Source organism: Excalfactoria chinensis, chromosome 4 (genome assembly GCF_039878825.1).
Source record: "Excalfactoria chinensis isolate bCotChi1 chromosome 4, bCotChi1.hap2, whole genome shotgun sequence".
Classification (NCBI taxonomy): domain Eukaryota; kingdom Metazoa; phylum Chordata; class Aves; order Galliformes; family Phasianidae; genus Excalfactoria; species Excalfactoria chinensis.
The window spans coordinates 57,091,604-57,115,089 of record NC_092828.1 but is presented as its reverse complement, the minus strand read 5'-3'; the positions used below and the strand labels follow the sequence as shown (position 1 = coordinate 57,115,089).

Sequence of the window (23,486 nt, the reverse complement as noted above, 5' to 3'; positions counted from 1 at the left end):
AGAAAACTTTCCACAAGTCTTTGTAACACAGGAACAAAGTGTTGTTTTCTTCCCCCTTAATTTAAAAAGGTGGGAATAAATTCACAATGGAAAGCAAAGAATTAAACTAATTCTGATCTTCAGCATCTGGATTAGACATTGTGAACTCTCCTGAGATAACGTGAAAAACTCTGTGAATGTTTCATGCACTGGCACTATATCTAAAAAAGAAGTTTTCAAGCTCCATGCCTACCTCATTTGGGTATGCCAAGCTTCAAGGTTTTGGGGATACTTGTCAGGGCTCTGGGCTGGCTCTAAGGCATCCCAGCTGCACTAACAAATCAATCACCTCCATGTGCTGAAGGATAGCTGTAGCTTGTTGGGAGCCCAGGACAAGGCCAGCCCTCAAAGCCAAATAGCCTAAGCCAGGTGCTGCTGGGGGTGAAGCAACACAAGGGGCTGTTTTTTTCTTCTAAAGCAAAAAAGGTTGATGTGATTAATTTTGTTTTTTGTCTTGTTCCAGAGCAAGGACTACAGTGGGGTCACTGTATTCCTTGCTCTGGAACAAGACAAACTCTTGTGGCAAGGATCAGTCCAAACTTGTGAGCAGTGATGGGACCATGCAGGCTGTTCTCCTTGAGGCCCGGGGACGTGACATCCACCCTATGGTATGAAGACTGCTTCTGGGGGGCTGCTAGGGGCTCCTGGCCTGAAGCAAGGGGCTGCTGAACTCCCCCTTTGCTCTTCATGGAGCTGGTGCTGTGGCAGCGCTGGGCTTCCACACTGCTTTTTCTTTCTTTAAGATAAGCACAGTTCTGGAGGGGGTTGGGGGTGCTTTCAGCCCCTCTTGCTCCCAGCCATGGGGGGGATGAGCGGGATGGGATTGTTGTTTTCCAAGCACAGATAAAGTGTTTTTTGAAATATGTTGTCACTGTTATGACCTTGGTCTCTGACTTAAGAGTTGCCTGCATGTAATAATTTACCCCAAGGGTAATATTAAGATTTCCTTTTAAAGGGTTTTGGATATGCAGTTGGAGATAGTACTTGCACAGTATGCATTGTGTATGCACTATGGATGTTATCAACAACCTACAAGAGTTTAGATCACTATAACAGGAAAAGGGTCTGGCAAAGCAATTCACACTAAAAATTCAGTGGTTTGGGAATTCTACCGCAATAATTGATGATACCAGTTAGAGCAAGGAGCCTCAAATTTCACATAATATGTAAACTGGCAAATTAATTCAGGAAATACAGCGTTGTTCTGCACTTCCCAGCTCAAACACAGGAATATTTAGCTGAAGCATAGTTGATGTTCTTCTTAGCTTTATGAGCCATAATTATCAGTATTGCTAATATTTTAAACAGTGTATGGCTGGTTTTTGTTGATAAATAAAATGCTGTCTTTACTTGCTCACCCAGTTCTTGTACATCCCTCAGAATTTCTAAAATGCCACCAACTTCCCCTAAGGGCTCCCTACGAGTGCAGGAGTTAAAGCCTCTGCAATAGCTGTTCTTTTCCTCTCTGAACAGGAAAGTGCCTGGCTATGGGAGCCTTATATGTGGAAAAAGGGTTCCCAGGAGGCATGAGGCTTTTCTAAAAACTAGCAGCTTGCTCTCTTCAGATTCCTAATAATGCCAATATGTTCCAGACTCTTATGCCTGAAGTAATGCTTCTGAACGAGAGGAAACTTGCTGCTCTACTACTCTCCGCAATTTTTTGCCAAATACTCCTTTTAGGGAAAAAAGCCAAAAACAAAAACCAACCATGATTAGGAAAACCCTTGTAAAGTATCCTATCTTCTGGATGAAGTTCAATTGAATATTAAAATTATCTTAGCTGTTTTATAGGTAGAGATAAAGTAATTACCTTCTTTTGTTTTTACGTGGATAAGATTTTACTTGTAGTATATAAGATACCGATTTCCATAAATTCTGGCAAATAATCACATTTAATACACCTTAAAAGAGAAGCAAAACCTTCACTGTTAATAAAGAAATGTCAAATTGAGCTTTTTGAAAAAGTAGATTTTTAAGATAATGGCAATTTTAACTAAAAATCTTGTTTAATGCTCTGTCATTGAGATTGATTTATTGCAAGTAAGCAATTAACTTCTACATCTGAGAAGGGAGCTGAAGAAGGCAAAATACTGAAAAGCTGAATTGGCAAGCCTGAATGAAGCCTAAGTGCTTTCTTTCCTATAGGTTGCAGCTAGCTACAACGTAAATATATTCATCCTTAATGAAAATTTTTCCTCCAATAAATACTCAGAAGCTTTGTTTTTTTTTTAAACAAGCAAGCAACAGACTTACAGGGAGGCAATGTAATGCTATCTCTTTACAAGCCCCTGTTCAGCATCTGCACATTTCAAGAACTTCTTACGGTATCTCTGACTATGGATATTCCTGAAGGGTAGCTTGTTATCTCAATAGACATTTTTGAATTAAATTTATCTGCAGTGAGCTGCAAATGGTCTTATAAGAGGTATTACTCAGACTGTAAGTGCTAGTAGTCTTCCATATTATGTTCTTTTTAGAAAGAAACACATAATTCCATTTCTGACAACCAATGCTGTGGCACATTAGTGTTGTGGGTTTTTTTGTTTGTTTTACAGATTCTTTCACTCAGTTATAGAGACAGCTATCAGCAGCTAATCTCAACTGTATGCAGCAGTATTCCTTCACACAGGAGTCCAGACCCCCCCTCAGGCAGCTGGGCACATCTACAAAAGTCAGAGGAAATATCTTGATTGCTCATGGCAGAAAATAAGCCACCTACAGAAGTAGTAATGCTGACAGCTTTTTCTTCTGCTGTATTGGTGATTTAACACCAACCTTAACAGATACGCTGATTGAAACTATTCGCCTACTGTTAAACAAAAGTTAATATTAAATTAGTGTTTATTTTGTAAGCCAAAAGGTGAAGGACAACAAAACCAGAATACACCTTGTGCCAAGGCTTTGGTCCCTGCCACCTGCAGTGTGCTACTTAAAGGTAACCATTAGAAAATGACCCCTGCATTACACCTGCTGTCACTGTGCAGACACTTCAATGGAATTACAGCGGTGTAAGATGCACACTGCAAACAAATCACTTCTTATGGCTGTCACCTTTAAACTATTTCTAGTCATCGCTGCTCTCTAAAAGTCTTTCTCTTCAAACTCTGTGGAAAGGAAAGTAACATTCTTACCTCACTGGTAAAAGATTTGTAATCTTTTTTAAACAACCATAAATATTAAACACCTGGGGGTACAGAAGCTTGCTTTCAGCAAGGCAGCAGACCTCACTCTGCAAATATTCTAATACAAGCATTGCTGATTTATTCAAATGGTACATGTGCTTGCTTTCTGTAGGCAATGTATTTCATATTTGGCAAGGAGTGCAATAAAGGAAGTTTTTGCACCCTCTGGTTTTACACAGAAACCTGCAGAGTAAGATAGATGAACACAGTTTTTATCAAGTGTGAGAGCAAGACCCCTTCCCTGTCCTGGCTTCTTTATGTCATAAAAAGCTTTCAGGTTCACTCAATGTCCCAGAACAGATAGATTTAAAAAAAACAAAACCACCTCATTTCTACAGCCACACCCTGAAGCAAAGTGACAGCAAGGGCTCTGAAAACACTTACCCAGATCTAGGGTGGCTGGGCAAACACAATCATAAAAATACAAGGCTAGGATGGTTCAAGGTACTTTCCAGACACAGCCCAGGTGATTGGGCATAATTCAAGCAAGCAGGTTGTTGCAACCGTCTGTGTTATGGCAGAGCTGTTAAAAGCACCCTGATTTAGGAAGGTTTCCTAAGCACGTACAGGCTACATCTTAAAGTTGTGCAGTCAAGAGATTTAGCATTATTTATTATTTATTGCATTACCCTCATCTTTGTTCTGTACTATCTTTGCCTTGAACTACGCACTTGATTAGTGAGCTCAGTGGGAAAGACTTTTTTCAGACACACAAGGGGACAGAAACAGGACCTTCACAGTGACTAGTAAGGGCAGCAGGGGGGGAGAAGAGAGCCATCAGGTGTACACTCAGAATTGCAGAGGTAAAACTACAGTCCTAAGAATTCATGACAACGAGGAAAAAAAAAAACTCTGCTGGCCTCCAGTAGGAGGGTAGGCTTTTCCCACTGCACACTTTATGAGCCACGTGAAAAGAACCTTACTTAAAGGCTCTGGCAAACAGAAACAAATTTAAGCCTTCCATCACAAATCTAATTCATCCACTATGTTACTGTGGTAAGATGCTCTTCAATTCTGTTGGGAAAACCTGAAGTTTTGCACAAACAGAAGCAAAGAATTTGAGAGTGAAGTACTCAACTGTAGGGATTTCAGTAACCCCCCAGTTAACCTGAACTTGCATCCCCTGAACTACGAGCAATGATGAATGACTTGAGAAATCCTTCTGCTTTGAACAGTGGATCTGTTTCAGAACTACTGGTGATAAACAAGAGCAGAGGAAGAAAATAAAAAGAGCTCACAATTGCTTTAGGTTACTGAAGACTTGAAAAGATGAGGAACTCCTGAGATTTGTAGTGGAGCTGCGTTACTGAGGCATATTATAACGATGGAAGCTGTATTGTAAGTAATAATCTGGGCTATTCCCATGCATTGGTGGATACTAAATGCCTCACCATTGAGGGAAGAAAAAATCCTAGGTGTCAATAGATAGTTCAATAAAAGCCACATGTTTAGACCACAGTAATGTTAAAAACTCTTAAGATAAATAAAAAAATTAGACTACTACTAAAATATAGTGGGTAAATTTAATAGCGTAACACCTCTAATGTGCATACAATGGTTAAGCCTACACAGCTATTTCTGTATACTGGTACATATGAAATACAGGTACTTTCCCTAAATTTGACCTCTGACACCTATGCATGTTTCCCAGAGACTTCTATTTATTATCCGACAACAGAATTAGTTACATTTTCATCTAGAAGTTGGTAGGCAATTTCTTACTCACAAAACAATTTTTAAAAAATGTTTTTTCCTCTTTTACAGTATCAATTTTTAAAAATAGAGTGAAATGAGATGCTTAAACCAAAAATTATATTAGACAATTTTAGGTTAAGCACAATTTAGAAAGCTTTGACATACTCTGAAAAGAAGAACCTAGGTCCTCAAAGACAACACCGGCACACATAGTTCATTTGAAGATCTTGAACATTATGAAACAGGATTGTTTTATGTGTTACCTTCGAAGGGCAAGCACCATACACTGATGCATTGGTGTATGACTCACAAACCACCAGAGCTTGTGTTTCTTATTCACTTTCTTTACTTTTAAAAGGTTACTGTACATAAAGGCACAGTTCAAAGAACTTCAGATATTTTTAGAGAAATCAATCTTTCTTGTGACTTTACAGCAACACTGCCAGGGTTCACCTTTTGGTTTTGTACATACATATATATATTTATATAAATACAAAATCTATCTAAAACCTACACACGAAAACAGGAATTTTCCAATGTTCATTTTTCTGTAAGAATTTACATGCTCTTTTATTTCGACATATTAGGTAAACCTTGCATGTTTTTACTTTTGCTAACAAAAAATAGGTAAGAATAGTGAGGTGCTCCTATTCTGCCCTGGTCTTTTCCAGAAAGGCTGGCTGTGGCTTGTCAGAATTTATAGTTCTATGTTCGACTACATTTGCTCCAAAAGCCCAATTTAAAAATCACTTTACCTTTATAGCTTTCTTTAGTACATCCTTTTATATTTCAAAATCTTGTCTTGAATACGCAACACTTTGTTTTACAGAAGACATAAAAGATCCATACAAAGGTTGCAAAAAATAAGCTCCACCTTAAGAGATTTTCTGTAACCTCCATGGCTTTGCGTATGAGATAACAAAAACAGCCCAAGTATTCTTTGATAAAATGAACAGTCTAACATGCTTTACCTGCACAATTCCATCACAGCCCTTGCCTACTATTAGTATCACTTTCAAAAACATCATTAAGCTGCCATAAAAGTCATCACAAGTTGTTTTTTTCTCCTAAACTGATAATAGACTTACAGATCTTAATTCCTACCTCTTTTCTTCGTTACTTTGATTCTTAAATAGAGTATGACATTAGCTGTCTGAATACTTTGTAGCTGTTATCTGGCATCACGGTAGCATTTCTGTCTGAGAATCTACAAGCCCTGAACAGTTTTCTCTTCACAGAACCTTGAAGTGTTGACATGCCTCCTACAAAAATGGATCCTTAGAAGCAGACTTTTAAATAAATGACTTTTATAATTAATTTCATTGACAACCTACATGACTTATTCCAAAATAGATGCAAAACTACTTTTCATGCTGCCAGGTACTGTAACGCCGTTAACATGCTGACCCTTCCTGGCTCAACAACAGCTAAGAACACAATTGAAGCCTTCTGCGTTCGTTCATTCTGATTTTTCTAACTAGTAAAGAATGCCCACAAATCAAGAGATTTTGTAAATGCAACCAATGGCAGAAATACTTCAGTGGCTAAAAAATTATCACAAATTTTAAATTTAGGTTTTCATTTCTCCTTGTCTAGAGATATTCAAAACCTGCCTGGATGCCTACCTGCATGGCCTGGTGTAGGAGGCTTTGGTAGGGGCTTGGACTCAATGATCTCTGGAGGTCCCCTTCCAACCTCTACAATTCTGTGATTCCGTGACTCCATACAGCAGTCCCTACCTATTCTTTGCCAGTGGGCAAGCAAACACTTTTTTTTGTTGTTGTTCACATGTGCACAGAATTGGATTCAGTACCTGAAGTGGGCTTTGATGATGAATCAAATGCACTTATCACAGGAGCCAGGAATAGACTGTTAACACATACGTCCAACACATTAGTAATCTTCCTCTCTTTCAATAGCCAGGATTTTCAGAGACTGTATAGAGGGTTTTTACCATATGGCTTACATCACACATTTGCCGGCACCTCTCAGCTCCCAACTTGTCTGAATTATAGAGGTAGATCTTTGGACACAGACTTTCATCCCCACCATCCCTTTTTTCAACTGCCACAGTTAAATATCTGACAATGCTGCACATCAGACATTTGCAAAATGGGTTGCTTATATCACCTGTGGTACACAGATTACTCTCAAGCACCAAAGACTTGGAAGTTTTTACAACAGGGTGTTTTTCCTCACCTTAATGCTACAGCTACTGCAAATACTCAAACCACCTTACATCATCTCCCTTTAACAATGGAAAACTACTGCTGACAAAGGGCTTTTGACAGAGTTGCCACTGGTGCTTCATATTTCCCTGAGAATTTCCCAGCATCCACACTGACATTCAACAGTCACTACAACTTAAAGGCAACCTAAAACCCTCTGTACTGTCATAACATTCAACCAGCATAGTTCCCATCTACTGTATTCCAAGAAATCCCAAGAAGTCTATCGAGCACTTACTCAGTGTGCTGATACACTGCAGCAGCAGGACACTTCCCAAACTAACTAGCTCATGTGGTGCTTCTTCATTGCATTGCTACTGAGCAAGCTCATTTATCTTCACATTACATTATATACCCTTAGACAAACAGATTTCTGTAGGTAAGGGAAACATCTGATGAAGCAAAAGCAGTTTAGAAGACATTGTGCTGTCAGAACGTTTGTTCATAATCATATTTCCACACTTGACTCCCATGTTTAAATTATTCTTTATCTATGAGAATTAATTTCAACTAAAATGGGAAAAAATGCATTGTTCTGCTCATGTCAGAAAGATAGCAGCAACAGCTTAGGTGAGAAGTAGCAAGGAGCAATAAGAGGCTCTCCTTCCCTAGCACTAAGAATGAAGCAGAAAAGCATCCTATTTCCAAAATCTGCTAGCAATGGAAAATCCCTCAAGTTTGGCAGTACATTTACCGCAGACTTCATCTACAACGTGCACATTTAAAGGTTGTTTTTCTTTTGTATCGAATATCCCAAGTTGGAAGAGACTCACCAGAATCAGAGTCCAATTAATGTCCTACATTTCTAGAGGCTGACTGAGAACTCTTAGTTCTCGAGGCCCAGTTCTTGACTAGCTCTCTCTTGTCAACAACTATCTGTAAAAACTAACAAAGCATGTATTATTATGTTCCACCAACACCAGTTTGTTACAGAGGAATTATAGGTTTGAGCTTACTCTATCAGTAACATACACAATTACTACCTGAGCATCACATGATAGAACATCTAGTTCGCAGCTGGTGTAAAATAGAGACATATACCCCACACTAAAAGAATACTATCACATAAAAGTTCCCTCCACTTCCCTCACCGCTGCACCCAGATGCTTTATCATATTGCCTTCTACCAACACATCACACCTTATTTTTTCCACAGAGAATTTTCTCTTTGTTCTAAGGATAGAACAGACACTACTAACACTGAATGACCGCTCATTCAATAGTTTGTTTCACCACACTGATCACTACGTGGCATCTTGGTATGATTTACAGCACCTAGAGCTAAAGTCATAACAAAAACAAACAAACAAACACTTATTTCTCTTTTGCTCACTACCATTATTTCCTTGTTATTACAATCAAGAATCATTTCCTCATGCTAACTAATCCACTTCACAGCATCTCCATCAGACTATTCTACTGTCCTTGTTTTCAGGTAGTGAGTAGACAGTGATGTGCATCAGGCTTGCCCATAATTAGAGATGCTTGACTTGAGATGCTTTGGGTCTCTCTTCAGAGGATAGAGCAATTAAACAGCACTTTGTCAGTACAAAACACAACTTCAATCTATTTCAGTGCTATCATGTGTTTTCAAAGCTGACATTAATCGGTCCCAAGTGCCTGAACTCAAAAAATGAGAAGTACACAACTAATGGCCACATTTTAAAAAAGCGATTCACCCAACCTCACGCAAAAGAGCTCTACGGCTGAATTAAAATTTAGCTATAAGAATCCAGAACAGCACCCTCAAAAATCTTAGCTTTAAAAACAGCCTCCTGAGTGCTCTTCTCTCCCTTCCTTACCCAATACCTTTCATCCAGCTTCTGCAGTTACAAGGAAGCAAATCCAAAGAAAAGAACGTCATTAATTATCACACCTGCATTCATTTCCTAAACACTAACCTCCTGGTGCTCCCAAAAATTGCATTTTGTAGAGAGAGAAACAGCATGAATGACATCAGCACGTATCACTTCAAAGAAGAAACGTAACATGACCAGGTTTTGCACAGACATCCACAACATTAGCATTTCCTTTCTGCTGAGAACTTTGCCCTACATCACCGACCAACAACTCAGAGTTCCCAGAATTTTAATTTCACACAGTCTCAAACAACATTTTAAGACCTAAATTAACTTTTGTGTCTCTGTCAACTCACTTGCTACATTTGCAGCTTGAAAAACTCTTGCAAAAGAGTCCCTTAATAATAAACAACATTCAGACAATCATCACAAGGATAGTTCTTCCCCCACTAAATTAATGGTCTATGAAATAACCAGTACAGCTCTGAATTGTAATATGGTTAGGAATTACAAGCAGAAACATGTTAATCCCAATTTCTAACAGAAACCTTCTTATTGCCTCAGAAAACTGAGCTTCTGTCAGCTTGACCAACACCATCAAATCACAAAACGTTGTTTTCCTTGTTTGACACAAACACGATACCCAAACTTCAGTCTAAGAGGTTTTACAGTGAGTGTTTTGCCACACAATTTCATCATAAATTAATACTTATTTGAGCTTTTGACTGTTTAAAGAAAAAAAAAAAAAAAAGTATTAAAGAAATGAAGACATAAAACACTCACCTCATTTCCACCAACAGCTTTGGTTAAAATTACTGCGGATGACACAGGAGGTGGCATACAGCCTACTGTCTGCAACCTAAAAACAACAAAGAGAAATATTATATTCCTTACAGGAGTAGCAGAAATGCTAAGTCACAGCCTAAACCAGTAATGGAGAACCTGATGGGAAGGCAGGCCAACCCAGGGGAGCTCAGGTGCATGCAATGTACTAAGTGACAAGAAGGAGTGGAGACAGGATCCACCCCTTCCCAGACCTCGAGTAAGGGTTGGCAGTGGAGGCAAGGGTATTATGCTGGAGATCCCTGCATGCCCAAGACCTTCCAAGGATAAGAAGATTCTTGTCTTTGTTTCTGTGTCCATGACTACTGCATTTGAGCAGCTTTTCATTGCTGCAGCCTAGGACTTGGTTACTCTGCTTTTATCGCTGTGCTTTCCAGTGTGTTACAGCATTACACTTAGTGAGCCAGGTGGGTGGGACAGCAGTATACTTATTTAGGATGGATTATCTTAAAAACCATTATGTGTTAGATGGTCACTGGGTTCCCCATGGCCGTATGCTACTCAAAATTACTGAAAAATAGGAACCTATGAGGAACAATGATCCCACTGTTAAATGCCCTCCAAAAATAGCTGAATTTTTTTAATAAATTGGATCAAACATTTTTTACAAATGAGGAAAGAGCAATAGCAACATCCGCCGTAGCATAGCAGCTACTACTAACTCTTAATGTGCACCATTACTCCAAGGAAGGACTGAAAGACACAAATGAGCTTTACAAAGGCTCATATCAGACAACTGGAAAATGAAATTACATCTCTGATGGGGTAATCTGCCTTATACGCAAATGGCACTTCCTCCCCTAAAATTAAGAACCGTATCATTAGAAGAGAAAAAGGACTTAAATCAACAGGATCCTTGGATCTCAGTAGAATCTAAGAATAAAAAGAAAGTCAACCAGACTAAAATCCAACTAGATGATCTGGAAGCCTCAGATCCTCTATAAATAAGACAAGTAATAACTCAAGAAAATGAAGGAAGTCCAAGATAGACCAGCAGGGTTGTTACCTGAGGAGTCATTCCCTGCCCACACCACATTACATCTGACAGTGTGCCTGTACACAGCTGCTAAACTCAAGGATCACCACAAATAAAAAGGGCTTACCTGTAACCTACTCAATCATTGGTTCAGGTCATGACGGGATGGAGCATAGCAGAAATGCAAGTCATGGCCTAAACCAATAATGGAGCACCTGATGGAAAGGAAGGGCCAACTCAGGGGAGCTCAGGTGCATGCAATGTACCTGAGTGACAAGAAGGGGTGGGGATGGGATCTACCCCTTCCCAGACCTCTATTAGGGCTGGCAATGAAGAGTATCTCTCTGGAGATGCTTGTGTATCTGAGGCCTTCCAAGGTTCCTTCCTTTGCTTCTGCATCCACTGCAGCTATACAGACATGCATCTGAGCATATCCTCACCCATTGCAGCTTAGGACTTAGTTACTCTACCTTCGCTGCTGTGCTTTTCATTGTGTTACAGCATTACAGCAGGTGAAATTCTATGCAACCTTAAAACACTGCCTAGATGATCAGTTTGCATTGCAGTTAGTGCCCTGTACAAGCTGCCAGAATTTCCATGCTGTCTCTTAGCAACCCTGATATTCTGTGATTTTGTGAACACCACTGAGTCACATAACCATCTACCAAAAAGAACTTTAACTTCTCTGTGACTCCACTTTCCCATCTGCATCAATGCATCTAGCAGTAACAAGGATAGCTATGCATCTATCTCAAAAATGATTACACTGTGTGTCCTGAGGTAGGTAAGATGATAGCATCCTGACTTGTAGGCAGTGGAGGAAAAGATTAAAAAAAGAATGAAAGAATGCAAATGCTGCTTTTCTGTATGAAGACAGTTCACCAATGAAAATACTGACTGCTAAGAAAGGTGAGAACCATGCTGTTATTTCTAGGTTCACATTACTTTGTTTTTCATCAGCTACTATGAAAAAAAGAAATAAATAGTTTTGTTTCCTATATGACTACTTTGTACATGTGTGTTAGCTCATTTCTAAAAAAGCAAGTTTCAAACAGCTATAGCAAACACAAGCAATAAATCCAGGGAGAATATTATGCTGCAACTGACATGCCGCAAATATACAAACAGCTTAAGTAGAAGAAGTAAGTAAATGACAATGAAAGCATTCAGTTTGTCAGCTAGACACTGTGGAAAAGAAAGGCAACGGTGTAAGCATTATATATATCCAATTCCATGAAGCACCTAGCACCACCTTGGAAATACATGGGTTGTTCAGCTTTGAGTGAAGCCTTTAGATGCAGGGAGTTGTCAGTGCTTAGCAGAATAACTTTGTATTGGAAAGAAGAGAAAAACAGGAAAAAGAAATGGTCTGAAACGCTTAACGTCTCCCTCTAACTATAAACAGACAAATGGTGATTCTTGTATTCATCCCTTACATTGGCTGCTATACCATTATCTCCTATGCGGTCAATTGGCAGTCAGCTCCTTGAACTTTTCACCTGCGCTAATAAGGACAGATTAAGTTCAAAGTTACTTAGAGAGGTATGAAAAGTGTGCAAGTGTACTCAAGTCAGCTGAGGGGAATTTTCCACACTACAAGAGGAGAAAGGTTAAATAACACAAATACCTGTAAATGCTCTCAAATAGGAAATAATGCATTTAGTATTAAAAAAAAACACAAACACCATCATCAAGCTATGGTTCTAAATATCTTTTATAAAAAAAATAATAAAATCTTGGTCCAGTAATTGGAAATGTTCTTAATCACACATATCAAACATGCATGCAAATAGCCTGACTGCTTTCTTCTTGTTTTATATCAGCTATATGCAATGCCAGCAACACATAAATTCCTCTAATGGCCACTTGTTCTGGCAGCATCAGAAGCGCAAACATCAGGGGTCTAAGCCCTGTTGAAGGGTCATAAATAACTGTTGTACTGATACACTGCAGACAACTAAGCAGTAAACTCCAAGTTCACATTTTTTAGATGTGTAGCTACCAAAGCTAATACCTTGTAATAGATTTATGCATCTCATGCCTAATCACCTGTGCAGTAAACGCTATGCACTAAGAACAACAAGAGGTGAACCTGCACAACCACTAATAAGCTGCATCACACTCCTTCTCAAAGAGATCCCGTCAATTCAAAATCAAGACAGTTAAAAAAGTGAACATCAGAGATGTGTGGAGCGATGTCAGTTCCTCTTCTTTTTAATATATTTTACGGCAATTGCAGAACTAACCTTCTAATATCACCCCACGTGTAGAGAAAAACAAAATGGAACTGTGGAAACAGAGATGAAAATCTGTTAACATCTGCAGCAGCCTCTTAGCTAGCACAGCAAACACACTGCTATAAAGGATGGAAGAATCTACCGTTCGTTCTGAAGTAAGGCAGGGAACAAACTACCTGTGGGCTTGACTGAATCCTGCAGGCATAATCTAGTATAAAGAATATTGGAGAACTACCTGAGGGAATCACCCTGCTAAAAGGGAGCTGAACACCCTTGGGAGCATACGTCTGTTTTTTCAGGCCTCTGTGAAGATAATCAACCACATCCCACTGCAGAATGTGATAAACATACACAATGAGGATGTAACTTTGCTAAAATCCCCGTTTTCATTTGGGTATTAACATTTCTAGAGAATAAAAACTGCAGCTGTGCAGCAGTAGGAGGAATAGAATTTTACATAGAATTTCACAGGTGCACATGTATCCACACACAGATATACTTGTGCACATAAAAGAACACATCCCTAAAATATAGGAAACAGAAGTGAGGTAAGAGGCACCAGGAAATACAGGATAAAAAGTAGTGCAAAGGAGAAAAAGCACAAAAAGTTCTTGTAACTCTCACTTCAGAAATTGAAGCTGCCACTATGAAAAATCCTGCCTCTATTCTGGCTGAGCAAAAACCTATGATTTTACTTTAAAGAGTAGCCTTCAGTATTAATGACCAAATGCAAATGAACATTATTTAGACTGGAAAAGAGGAGGCTCAGGAGAGACCTCATTGCACTTGACAACTTCCTGAAGGGAGGTTGTGATGAGGAAAGGCTTGGCCTCTTCTGCCAGGCAACAAACAGGACCCGAGGAAATGGCCATCCCTGGCAGTGTTCAAGAAGCATCTGGATAGAGAGCTAGGAGATCTGGTTTAGTGGTTTTCTGTAGGCATGGTAAAGGGAGGACAGTTGGACTAGATGAACTTGTAGGTCCTTTCCTTGTGATTCTATGATTCTATTGTGCTACCTTGTTATTACCCTAATGTACTAATAGTGTTAAGCAGAATGGTACTAACTTTAAAAAGATTTTGTCACAGATTTTGCCTTCTCAGCAAACATTGTTTACATGGCAATGTATTCTCTCCTACAGGTACTTTATTCCGTCTTTTTTTTTTCCCCCATTATTAAGCTGTATGCAATTAACGAGCCCAAAGTCTGTACACATACAAGAGCTGCTCAATACAGACAGATTATTTAGAAGCAAAACAGATCACCTGTTTTACTTGATCATTTTTTTTTCCTTTCTCTCCCAGTCTTTCCTGAGACCAAGTACAGCACTTCAAATGTGTTTTGTGAAGACCTAACTTGTTCGAAGGTCCCTATATACAAAACTAACTGAGGTTTCCTAAAAATGCATCCATGTTCCTGGAAGACCTCCTGCATACTGTTTTCAACAGGAAAGTGCTGAAGTACAGAAATGAACAACACAATCTGCTCACAATATTTCTTCAAACACCCACTGCAGGATAAGCAGCCTTTTAAGAAGAGAGCTACGAATATATTTCACTCTATTATACTTAAACATACCCTTTTAAAAGCCATTCATTTATAGGTGTGATTGATAATAGCTGGAGAAAGAGCCATATTGCTGTTGGGAAGAACACAAGTGTAAAAATCTGGACAAAAAGGTGGAGTTTCACGTGCATCAAAGCACTTGTCAGCTCCTGCAAAAGAAAAAGAAGAGAGCAAGTTGCAGTCATAACAGCTGAAGTAAAACCACATTCATGCTTTTAAAACTAGCGTGATCTTTAGAATACAAAGACAGCGCATGTCAAAAAGGCACCTTTAGGGATCACCTGATCACCTCTTTAATAACAAAGTGCATCCAGACAACATAAAAGCTCTGTCTGCTGCTGGGCGTTTTTCCAAAAGAATTGTCCAGCACTTCAATAACAGCGTAGCTCATAACTGCAGCTTTTACAGCAGGCAGTCTTAGCACTGGGCTTCAAAACCTGTGTTAACTACACTGACAGCCTGTTTACTTTATTGAGTGCAGCTATCGAGAGGAAGGGGAACTTGTAGTTCTGAGTGATTTCAAGCTTCCCTACCCTAAAGAGAGACACAGAGAAAGGGTTCTTGACATTACAAAGAGTTGTCATTTGTACATGGAGCAGGGCTTTAGAAGGAAAAACAAATGTAAGTGGCAAACAATTATTCCATGGCAGATTTTAATGATCTAGCATGCCATAGATAGGAAATTCATACACAATATTAGCCTGATGAAGAAAAGCAAAGAGAATTCCAAGACTATAAATGTTAACAACTAAAACAAAAGGAAAAGGTGCAAAACACATTAGAAGACTGAGAAAATAAATAAACTCTTGCTGTTACGCAGCAACTTTCTTCAAAAGCACAAAGAGCACTCTGGAGGGAAGATCAAGGACCCTTACACAACATGCTTTCTGTTAGTTATGTCCCTGTTTCTGTCTTTTGGGACACTCCAGGAGCCTTCTCTACAGTTTTCCAGTACTAGGGAAAAATCTCGGGGAAAAAGAACTGGTGGCATTTTCATTCAAAGCCTTATTTTCTAGGATTCTCCATCTACCTTGTGGTCTGATACTCGAGATGCATTAAAAAAAGAACAATACAAAACACTGTACTGCAATAGAGCATCTGATCTTCATGTACCATCTCTCAGCCTTAGGACAGCTGAATTTTTATAACAGACAAACAAGTTTTTTGATCCAAAAACGTATACTGATGTAATTACCCATCTGGAAGTACCAGCACTTCACACCATGTTCTTCTCACCATTGGTTTTGTTTGTTTGTTTTTTATTTTGTTTTGTTTTTAATTTTAAATAAAACTATCTTTCAAATTTGGATTTGGGAGAAAAAAATCTCCCATTAAAAATTCCATATCTGTTCATACCCCGAAGTTCGATATGGTACAGACTTGAAATGCACATCGTGATGCAGTTTTATCACAAAAGAATGACTACATTTGGTTCTTGGTTAAGTGAATGAAACAACTACTACTTTTCTATAATTAATAAAGCTCTCAAGCAGGCTAGTATTGCTCTGCATGAAGAAACTAGGCCTTCTTCACACAAGCTGTCACAGTACTTAGTGTATTAGGGATAGCTTCACTGTAGCTCTATTTCATCTTTTCTCAACAAGAAAAATAAAACGTCTAGTTTTTCCCTTATGTGAGATGAAAAGATACCCAGAAATGTCTATATTAAAGTGCATCTTTAAATGTAAATAATACAACTGAGAAAAAATCAAATCTGGTGTCTTATTTCAGCAAAGCTGCTTCTTTTTCCTCCTTTCCTGCCACAACACTTCCAGCTCCAGATTTCCTAGTGGATGAATCTCTGCTGGGAATCACAGTATAGTAATGTCACAGACATAGAATTGCAACACTAAAAACCCATGGCATCATAGAAAATACCCCACTCTTTCAGTATTGTACAAGTGTTGCCAGCTTTTCCTTCTTACTACTTTTACAACTGGAAAATGCCTTAAGAACAGATGATTTGAAGAAAATTATGTGATACTTTCCAAAGCAAAAGCTAAGAAAGGTTGGTCACAACTTCCACTGAACAAGATAAGCAACTACAGTGCAGTCAGCCTGCTACATGAAGAAATGCTGAACTAGCAGAACAGGTATTTGACAATCTAAATGCTGTCTGTAAAACTTCTCTAATAGTCTCATTTGATCCCTAGATCATGTTAGCATAGAACAAGCACCAAAGCAAACACCCTTTGCCCTCTTAATCTATAAAGGCTTGTTCCAAATAGTTCCATAACTGCACTCACCATCACTCAAAAAAGCAGAAATCTCACTGGGTGCTGCCAGTTATGACTCCATTCCTGAACAACAGGTATTATTTGCCTTTCCCACTACTCAAGACCCTTCAGAGAGCTTCCCCAGGCTTTCCTCCAGTCAGTGCCTGCTGCCATCCAGTCACACTAAGATGCCCAGGGCAAACTCTTCTGGGCAAGAAATCAAAGCAAATGCTGTTTCCAATGGCCTTCCAAACTCCTCACTGAAGTGGGTAACTCAAGTATGTGATTTAATTTCTGGAGCCCTACAGGAGGCACTCACAAGCACAAACTATCCAGTCACTGAAAACTGAAAGAGTGTTACAGTAAGGTATTCTTGTCACTCCTGGACAGAGTTTACATCTATAAACCAAAGAGAACACCTCTGGATTTGAAAAAGTAACAAGGCCATGCACAAACAGGCTCTCCCTGAACATGGTCAGTTATTTTGTAAACTGCTTTTTGAATGCATGGTAACAATTTATTTTTAAGCATGCACCTTGACAGGAAATAAAACCAGAAATGTAACCTTACAAGAGCATCAGTTAGTTCTAACTCTATTAGATTTATCAGGAGGCCTCAGTTAAAACTTGCGCAGCTTTACATCATTTCATAATGTATACTGAATGCTATTTCATTCTTATTAACATACTGAGACAGAACAGCCAAAGTACAAGGTGAAAAACTAATCAAGACAGAAACAAAACCAGCTTCTTTGCCCAAAACAAAGACATACTAACAGACTAATACTAACTTTAGGTCATGCCATGAAAAATTAAAACATGCCCCAAAGTATTTTAATAATATAATGACTTGGCCTCTATAGCAAAAGATACAGTGAGCAAATCATTTTTCTTCCTCTTTATCTTCTACCTCCATGACCGAAATTCAAGCAGGCTTATCTTCTTGATGGAATACAGTGCTAGACTGGTTGAGTACCACTCCTAACTAACATGGCTCTAAAACAACTGATTGGGGATGCACTACCTGGACATCAACACCAGCTTCATTGCCATCGATGTGTTAGTCCTAGAACCACAGATGAAAGAAAGCAATGCAAGTTCAAAGTGGGTTGTAATATGTTGCCAAGGGACCCGCCAGTTCACATCACCTTAACCCGAAAAAGTCTGTGAAGTATAGTTGCATTCAGAATTTAACCAAGACTGACTATGCTATCAACCCCACTCTTATTCACAAATACAACTTCACAAATAGCTGCTTCACAAATACAAAGGATTCACAAATTCAAGGATTCAAGTTGTAATACAGAAAGAAGTTTTACGTTTGGTTTCTGTGGGTTTTTTGTTTTGTTTTGTTTTTTTTTCCACCATATGCAAGGATTCCTAAGCCTGGAAGCAGAAAAATTCACTGAGGTTTTTGTAGGTTTTGGTCTTCTTATCTGTGGAAGAAAGTGCTTCTCTGCAGTCTGTTTACATTAGGATGAATTACTGTTCCAGGCAAATAGAGAACATGGCTCTGTCTGCTTCCATATAAGACTTAAAGGCTCTAAACAGCTGCTACAGAATTGACTAAAGTTATTTGCTTCACTCCTGCTGTATCCAGGCAGAACTGGAGGTGCCAGTGCCAGAACTTCCTGCCATCAATTCAAACACTGCCTGAACTCAAAATATTATCATTATAACCATGATACAGAGACATTTTTTTCCATTTAAGACATGCTGTTCATCCAAATCCCACATTGCCCAGAAGATAATGCAATACTGGACAGCACTGTAATGTTTCCTGGATGAACTGGTATCACGCAACATATAAACGGCATCACTTATTGCATCAGCACAGCCAGTGGAGTAAAAGGAACCAGGAAACTAGACTAACAGAAACGTGCAGCTCCTGTTCAACTCTGGTTACTCCTCTTCTTGGCATGCAGCCATCACTTCCCTCATCCTTCCCTGCTTTACACATCACTAAGAGGTTTTCCCCTTCATCTTCTTTTTGAAAAATGAGTAACATAAATATTGAAACAAGTCTCAGTGCTTTTCATACACAGCAGAACACGAGCATTTCAAGGCTACCTGTCCACAGATAAATCCCAAAGGAAAAGATTGCCAAGGCCTTGTACCTGTACACCTGTCTTGCATCTACGGAGGAATACTTTGTGCTGACACCAGCTGTTGTCCTATTCTTACACAGTGGGGGTAACCTTCAGCCCCTCTATCCTTGCTTACATCAATTCTGTAGTAACTAGCCTCCTCTGGTATTACTCTGAGAACATACCCATAGATGAGGTGGACAAGTAGGGCAGAGAGAACTCATATCTGTTCTTCACATACAGAGACACGGAGACTTCAGAAAGGCCCTCTCTACCCAGATCCCTGCAAATCTACTGTAGCATTCACATCATTCTCTGGGTTTTATCTAAACTGAGCAGTGAGGAAACAGAGGCAGAATGGGAAGGAAAAGCCTGGTGTCAGTGTGCCTCTGGGTCTCACCCTGAAATGAGCTGGCACACACGCAGGGTGCAGATCCAGTCTTCTGCACTCAAAATCATGTTCAGCGCTTCCATTTAGTCAAAGCTCTGCAAAATTAAGCCAAGTCTCTATGGATGGATGAAATTTACTCATGCTCACTACCATGCGATGAATCTTCTGAAATTGAGGAGTTATACAAAGGTCTAATTTTGATCTTCTCTTGGCCCTTCTCCCAGCATCAACAAAAACAGCACAGAAATTAAGCATTTCAGTTATGTTTGAACTTGATCAAAAGCAACACAAAACTTTTAAAGCAAAACAAAGATGAAGCAATGAGAAATTACAGTACCTCTGTTTTTAATGAGAGTCCACTGTTAAAGAATATAGCTGAAACAGCAATGTAAGTTATGGTAATTTCTGGTTTCAAGGGTCCTAAAAAATACAGACAGAGAACAGAGTGAACCGCAGTCAAAAAGACAACAATATGCATATAAGTACATCAACAGGAGCCTTTAGAAAAATATCTGCCAAAAAATATGATAAGTTCCTTTTTCATAAAGAGTAATGTTTCTGTTACGTTACAGAAAGGGTGCTGTTCGATCAGTGAGTGAAAAGCGAGGTTCGCTGTCACACAGATTTGGCTTCCATGATCACAGGCCCCATGGGAACTAATGGGTAAATTCTGTACATGTGGAAAAGGAGGGGGCAGCTTTCAGAGTTTGTCTGTGTCATCAGACCGCACCCATAGCATCAAAAAAGTCAAACACTCAAATGGAAATATTAGCTGCTCCCTCCACATATCATTTACAAATCTGCTTCTCATTTCTTCCCCCACGACACACACATCTGTCCAGCTGTCTGCATGAAGGAAACCAAGCCTGACCTGCCACGAGCTCCTTGGGGCAATACAATTCCATGCTACTCCCCCACACAACAAGGGGAAAAAGAGCATATTTCAGACATGCTGCTGCAGTGAGATCAGCCAGGACAGATGCCTACACCTCTGTGGGCTCTGCTATATTATAAGCTTACATTTGTGTGTGTGTGTGTGTGTGTGTGTGTGTATTCATGGGAGAGTAAAATAAAACACTTTTTGCACTCTCTGTAAAAATGATGAATTACTTTAATACCACTTGCCTTTGGATGCCACCAAGAGCTAAAAGAATACACTCTTTTTCCACAAGCATTCAACCAGGTTCTTTCAATACAAATAAAATATCAGCAGTCTACTTGAGACCAAACTCATGTCCTAACTCTGACGAGACGATAAGTCACCACGAGCAAAACCACAGCAGCAAACAGACAAGCCTTTACTCCACACACCAAAAAAGATCTTTTCTGCTCTCCTGAATGAATGATCCATTGATGTGAGCTATGTCAGCAGCCCTCAAATTAGAGGGATCTGATTGAACGCTGAGCCTACTCAAATTTGCATCTCAAGTCATTTAAACACAAATCCTGCTGTCAGAGAGCACTCTGTTGATAAGACACTAGAAGTAGGTGTGCTGAATTAAAATAATAATAATAATAAAATAAAAAGAAAGAAGTAAAAAATCCACTTATATTAAACGCAACATAAAAATGAACCAGGAAATGCAAAAGTTAAAGTTGCAGCAAAGCACGTGGCTACGTACAAAATTAAGGCAAGTTAACTGAATAGCCAGAAATATATATATATATATTTCTGTGAGGGTGACGGAGCACTGGAACAGGCTGCCCAGGGAGGTGGTGGAGTCTCCTTCTCTGGAGATATGCAAGACCCGCCTGGACGCCTACCTGTGCGACGTGGTGTAGGGAGCCTGCTTTGGCAGGGGGGTTGGACTCGATGATCTCTAGAGGTCCCTTCCAACCCCTATAATTCTGTGATTCTGTGATTCTGCATGGCTATAGATACCATTTATACACAATTATATAAATCTTCTAATCTAGTAGAAGGCTTGAGTACAATACATGTGTGCACATACACACCGAGCAGATAGACAGTTGGTTAGCTACTCTGGCTAAGTGAAAGGTTGCTCTGGGATTCAGTTTTTCTATCACAAGATTTTTCACTGCACTGCATGAATTCCATTACATAGGAGGAGTTCGTACCACTACAGAACACACATGTTCCCACAGCATGACAAACTCTGAGCAGAACAGCTCCTCTTTATCTTGCGTGCAGTAGACTCATCAGGAAAGCCCTTTTCATGGAAAGAAATAAATAAACAGGCACATTCACTCAATAGGAAATCACAGCAGAAAGGGCTTGGTTTGTGCCCTGAAGGTGAGAAGAGCACACCAATCTTTGCTTTATGGCACCAGATCCCCCTGGCACAGATGCCAGATCACCCATATTACTGAGTTAGGCCCTGCAAATTGCAGAGCATAGTTTTGTCACCTGAAAGATGCTAAACAAAGGGTTGGTTTTGTTTTTTTTTTTTCCACATGCTGATATTTTCCACCACTTTTTCCCCTGGTTTCAAAACGAGCATTGAGACACCCTGGCTTTAGAAAAGTAATACTGCTATATGGAACACATCTGATGATTTCTACCAATGCTTTTAAGTACTTTTTTTAAGCTAATTGTCCCAGAAGCAATTACCTTGTGAATGTTTTTACAGTAGAAAAAATAAAAATAAAAAAATGACACTGAGGCCCTCCAGCATAAAATACAGGAGATAAACTGAGGAAAAATAATCTGATGTTCTGGTTTAAAGGATCTCCCACATGGCTGCTAACAATCAGCGTGACAGTCACACCAGAAAGGGACAAACCACCTGATATTACAAGTCCAAATTTGCCTTTAATATCTGCTAAAGGCACAGCGTGGATCCTGCGGGAAGCTCCACGTGGGCCCTATTCACCTTCACAGAACAGCACTAGACGTTGGGAAGGCTCCTTGCAGAGCAGGAAATGCCTACCCTCAACTCCGTGCAGTACCGCAGCACAGGAGCCGCTCAGAGCCCTTTTTAAATCACCACGTCGGCTCCTCAGGGAGAAAGCTCTCTGTCTTCAAACTTCAGATTCATTGAGGAAAAATACGCACGTAAGAACAGAACTAGACTCTTGTCACACGGAACCGCCGATGGAATTCTGTTGAAACGTCCTACTTTCCTTAAAGCTTCGCAAACCCACGAGGAACTGGATATTGAATTGAACGGGCCCCTCCGACAACTCGCTGCCCAACTTCCCCCGCCCCGGGGCCGCCCGCCTCCTCCCGCCTCCGCGCCCGGCGGACGCAGCCGCCCCCCTGCCCCGCAGGCAGCACCCTTCCCCCGGGCGGCAGCACGTCGCCGGGCCCCTCCGGGGCGGCGGGCGGACTCACCGCCTTTCACGCCGACGGCGGGCTCCAGCCTGGCGGCCGCGATGACCAACACTATTCCCGCGATGAACCACTCCTTTCTCAGCCGCTCCGGCAGCCCCATGGCGTCCCTCGACCGCGGCGCGGCCCGGCGCGCCTCAGCGCAGCGCCGGGGCGGGGTGCAACCCGCCGCCCGCCCGCCGGCAGGGCCAGCCGGATCCGCCGACGGGAAAAGTCTCACCCACCGCCGCCATCGCTACCACGCACCTCCGAGTAGATCCGCGGCCCCACGCGGCGCAGCGACCAGAGGGCGGACGCGGCGGAGCGGAGCCCTCCCCGCGAGCTGCCGCGAGAGCGAGGGGCGGGCGGCGCGTTCCTGCGGGCGTGGGGCTGAGAGGCGGAGGGCGGCGGGCAGAGCGGCGGGCAGCGCCGTGCGCGCCCTTTCGGTACATTACAACGGCCGCGTGACTCCCGGCCGCTGACGCGCAGGAGGGCGGGCGCGAGGCGGCGGTCGAGGCTGTTGGGCGCCTTCGGTGGGCCGGGTTTCCGTGAGCGGAGCGTCCCGCGGGGCAGGGCGCCGGCTGACGGCGCGGTGTTGGCCGCGTCCTGGAGCCCGTGGTCGCATCGCGTTGGCGACGTGCTCCAAGTACTGAGCGAGCCGACCTCCTCTCAGCCTGTCACTGCGTTACCCCGACCCGCAGCCCCTTGCCCTGTCTGCCAGAGGGGAAACGCCTCTTGTAACGCGCGGACAGCTTAATCGTCTCCGATTATATCTCTGCATTACATATGAGTCCGAATGAACCGGCTTCCAAACTTGAAGAAATTCCCGACGCGAAAGACATTGGGCTTATTTCAGCGCTAAGTACGTCTCCGTTAAACCACAGCATCATAAAAACCTGATTCCAGTGCTCAGCCCACACTTCTGATTTGCTATTCCTCTCTCGTCCCAGCTTCCCTGA

At 41.0% G+C, this 23,486-nt stretch overlaps 1 protein-coding gene across 4 annotated transcripts in view; it reads right to left on the bottom strand.

Annotated features, from left to right (window-relative positions):
* Positions 1-22,756, bottom strand: part of SLC10A7 (solute carrier family 10 member 7) — a 164,771-nt gene extending 142,015 nt beyond the window's left edge. For all 4 annotated transcript variants that reach the window (XM_072336442.1, XM_072336443.1, XM_072336444.1 and 1 more), the window contains exons 1-4: positions 22,552-22,756; positions 19,594-19,676; positions 14,576-14,712; positions 9,727-9,802 (exon numbers count right to left, since the gene is read on the bottom strand). In XM_072336442.1, the coding sequence (XP_072192543.1) occupies positions 9,727-9,802; positions 14,576-14,712; positions 19,594-19,676; positions 22,552-22,651 (396 nt within the window). In that variant the 5' untranslated portion in view covers positions 22,652-22,756. The remainder of the gene's footprint in view (positions 1-9,726; positions 9,803-14,575; positions 14,713-19,593; positions 19,677-22,551) is intronic.
* Between the last annotated feature and the right edge of the window lie 730 nt (positions 22,757-23,486).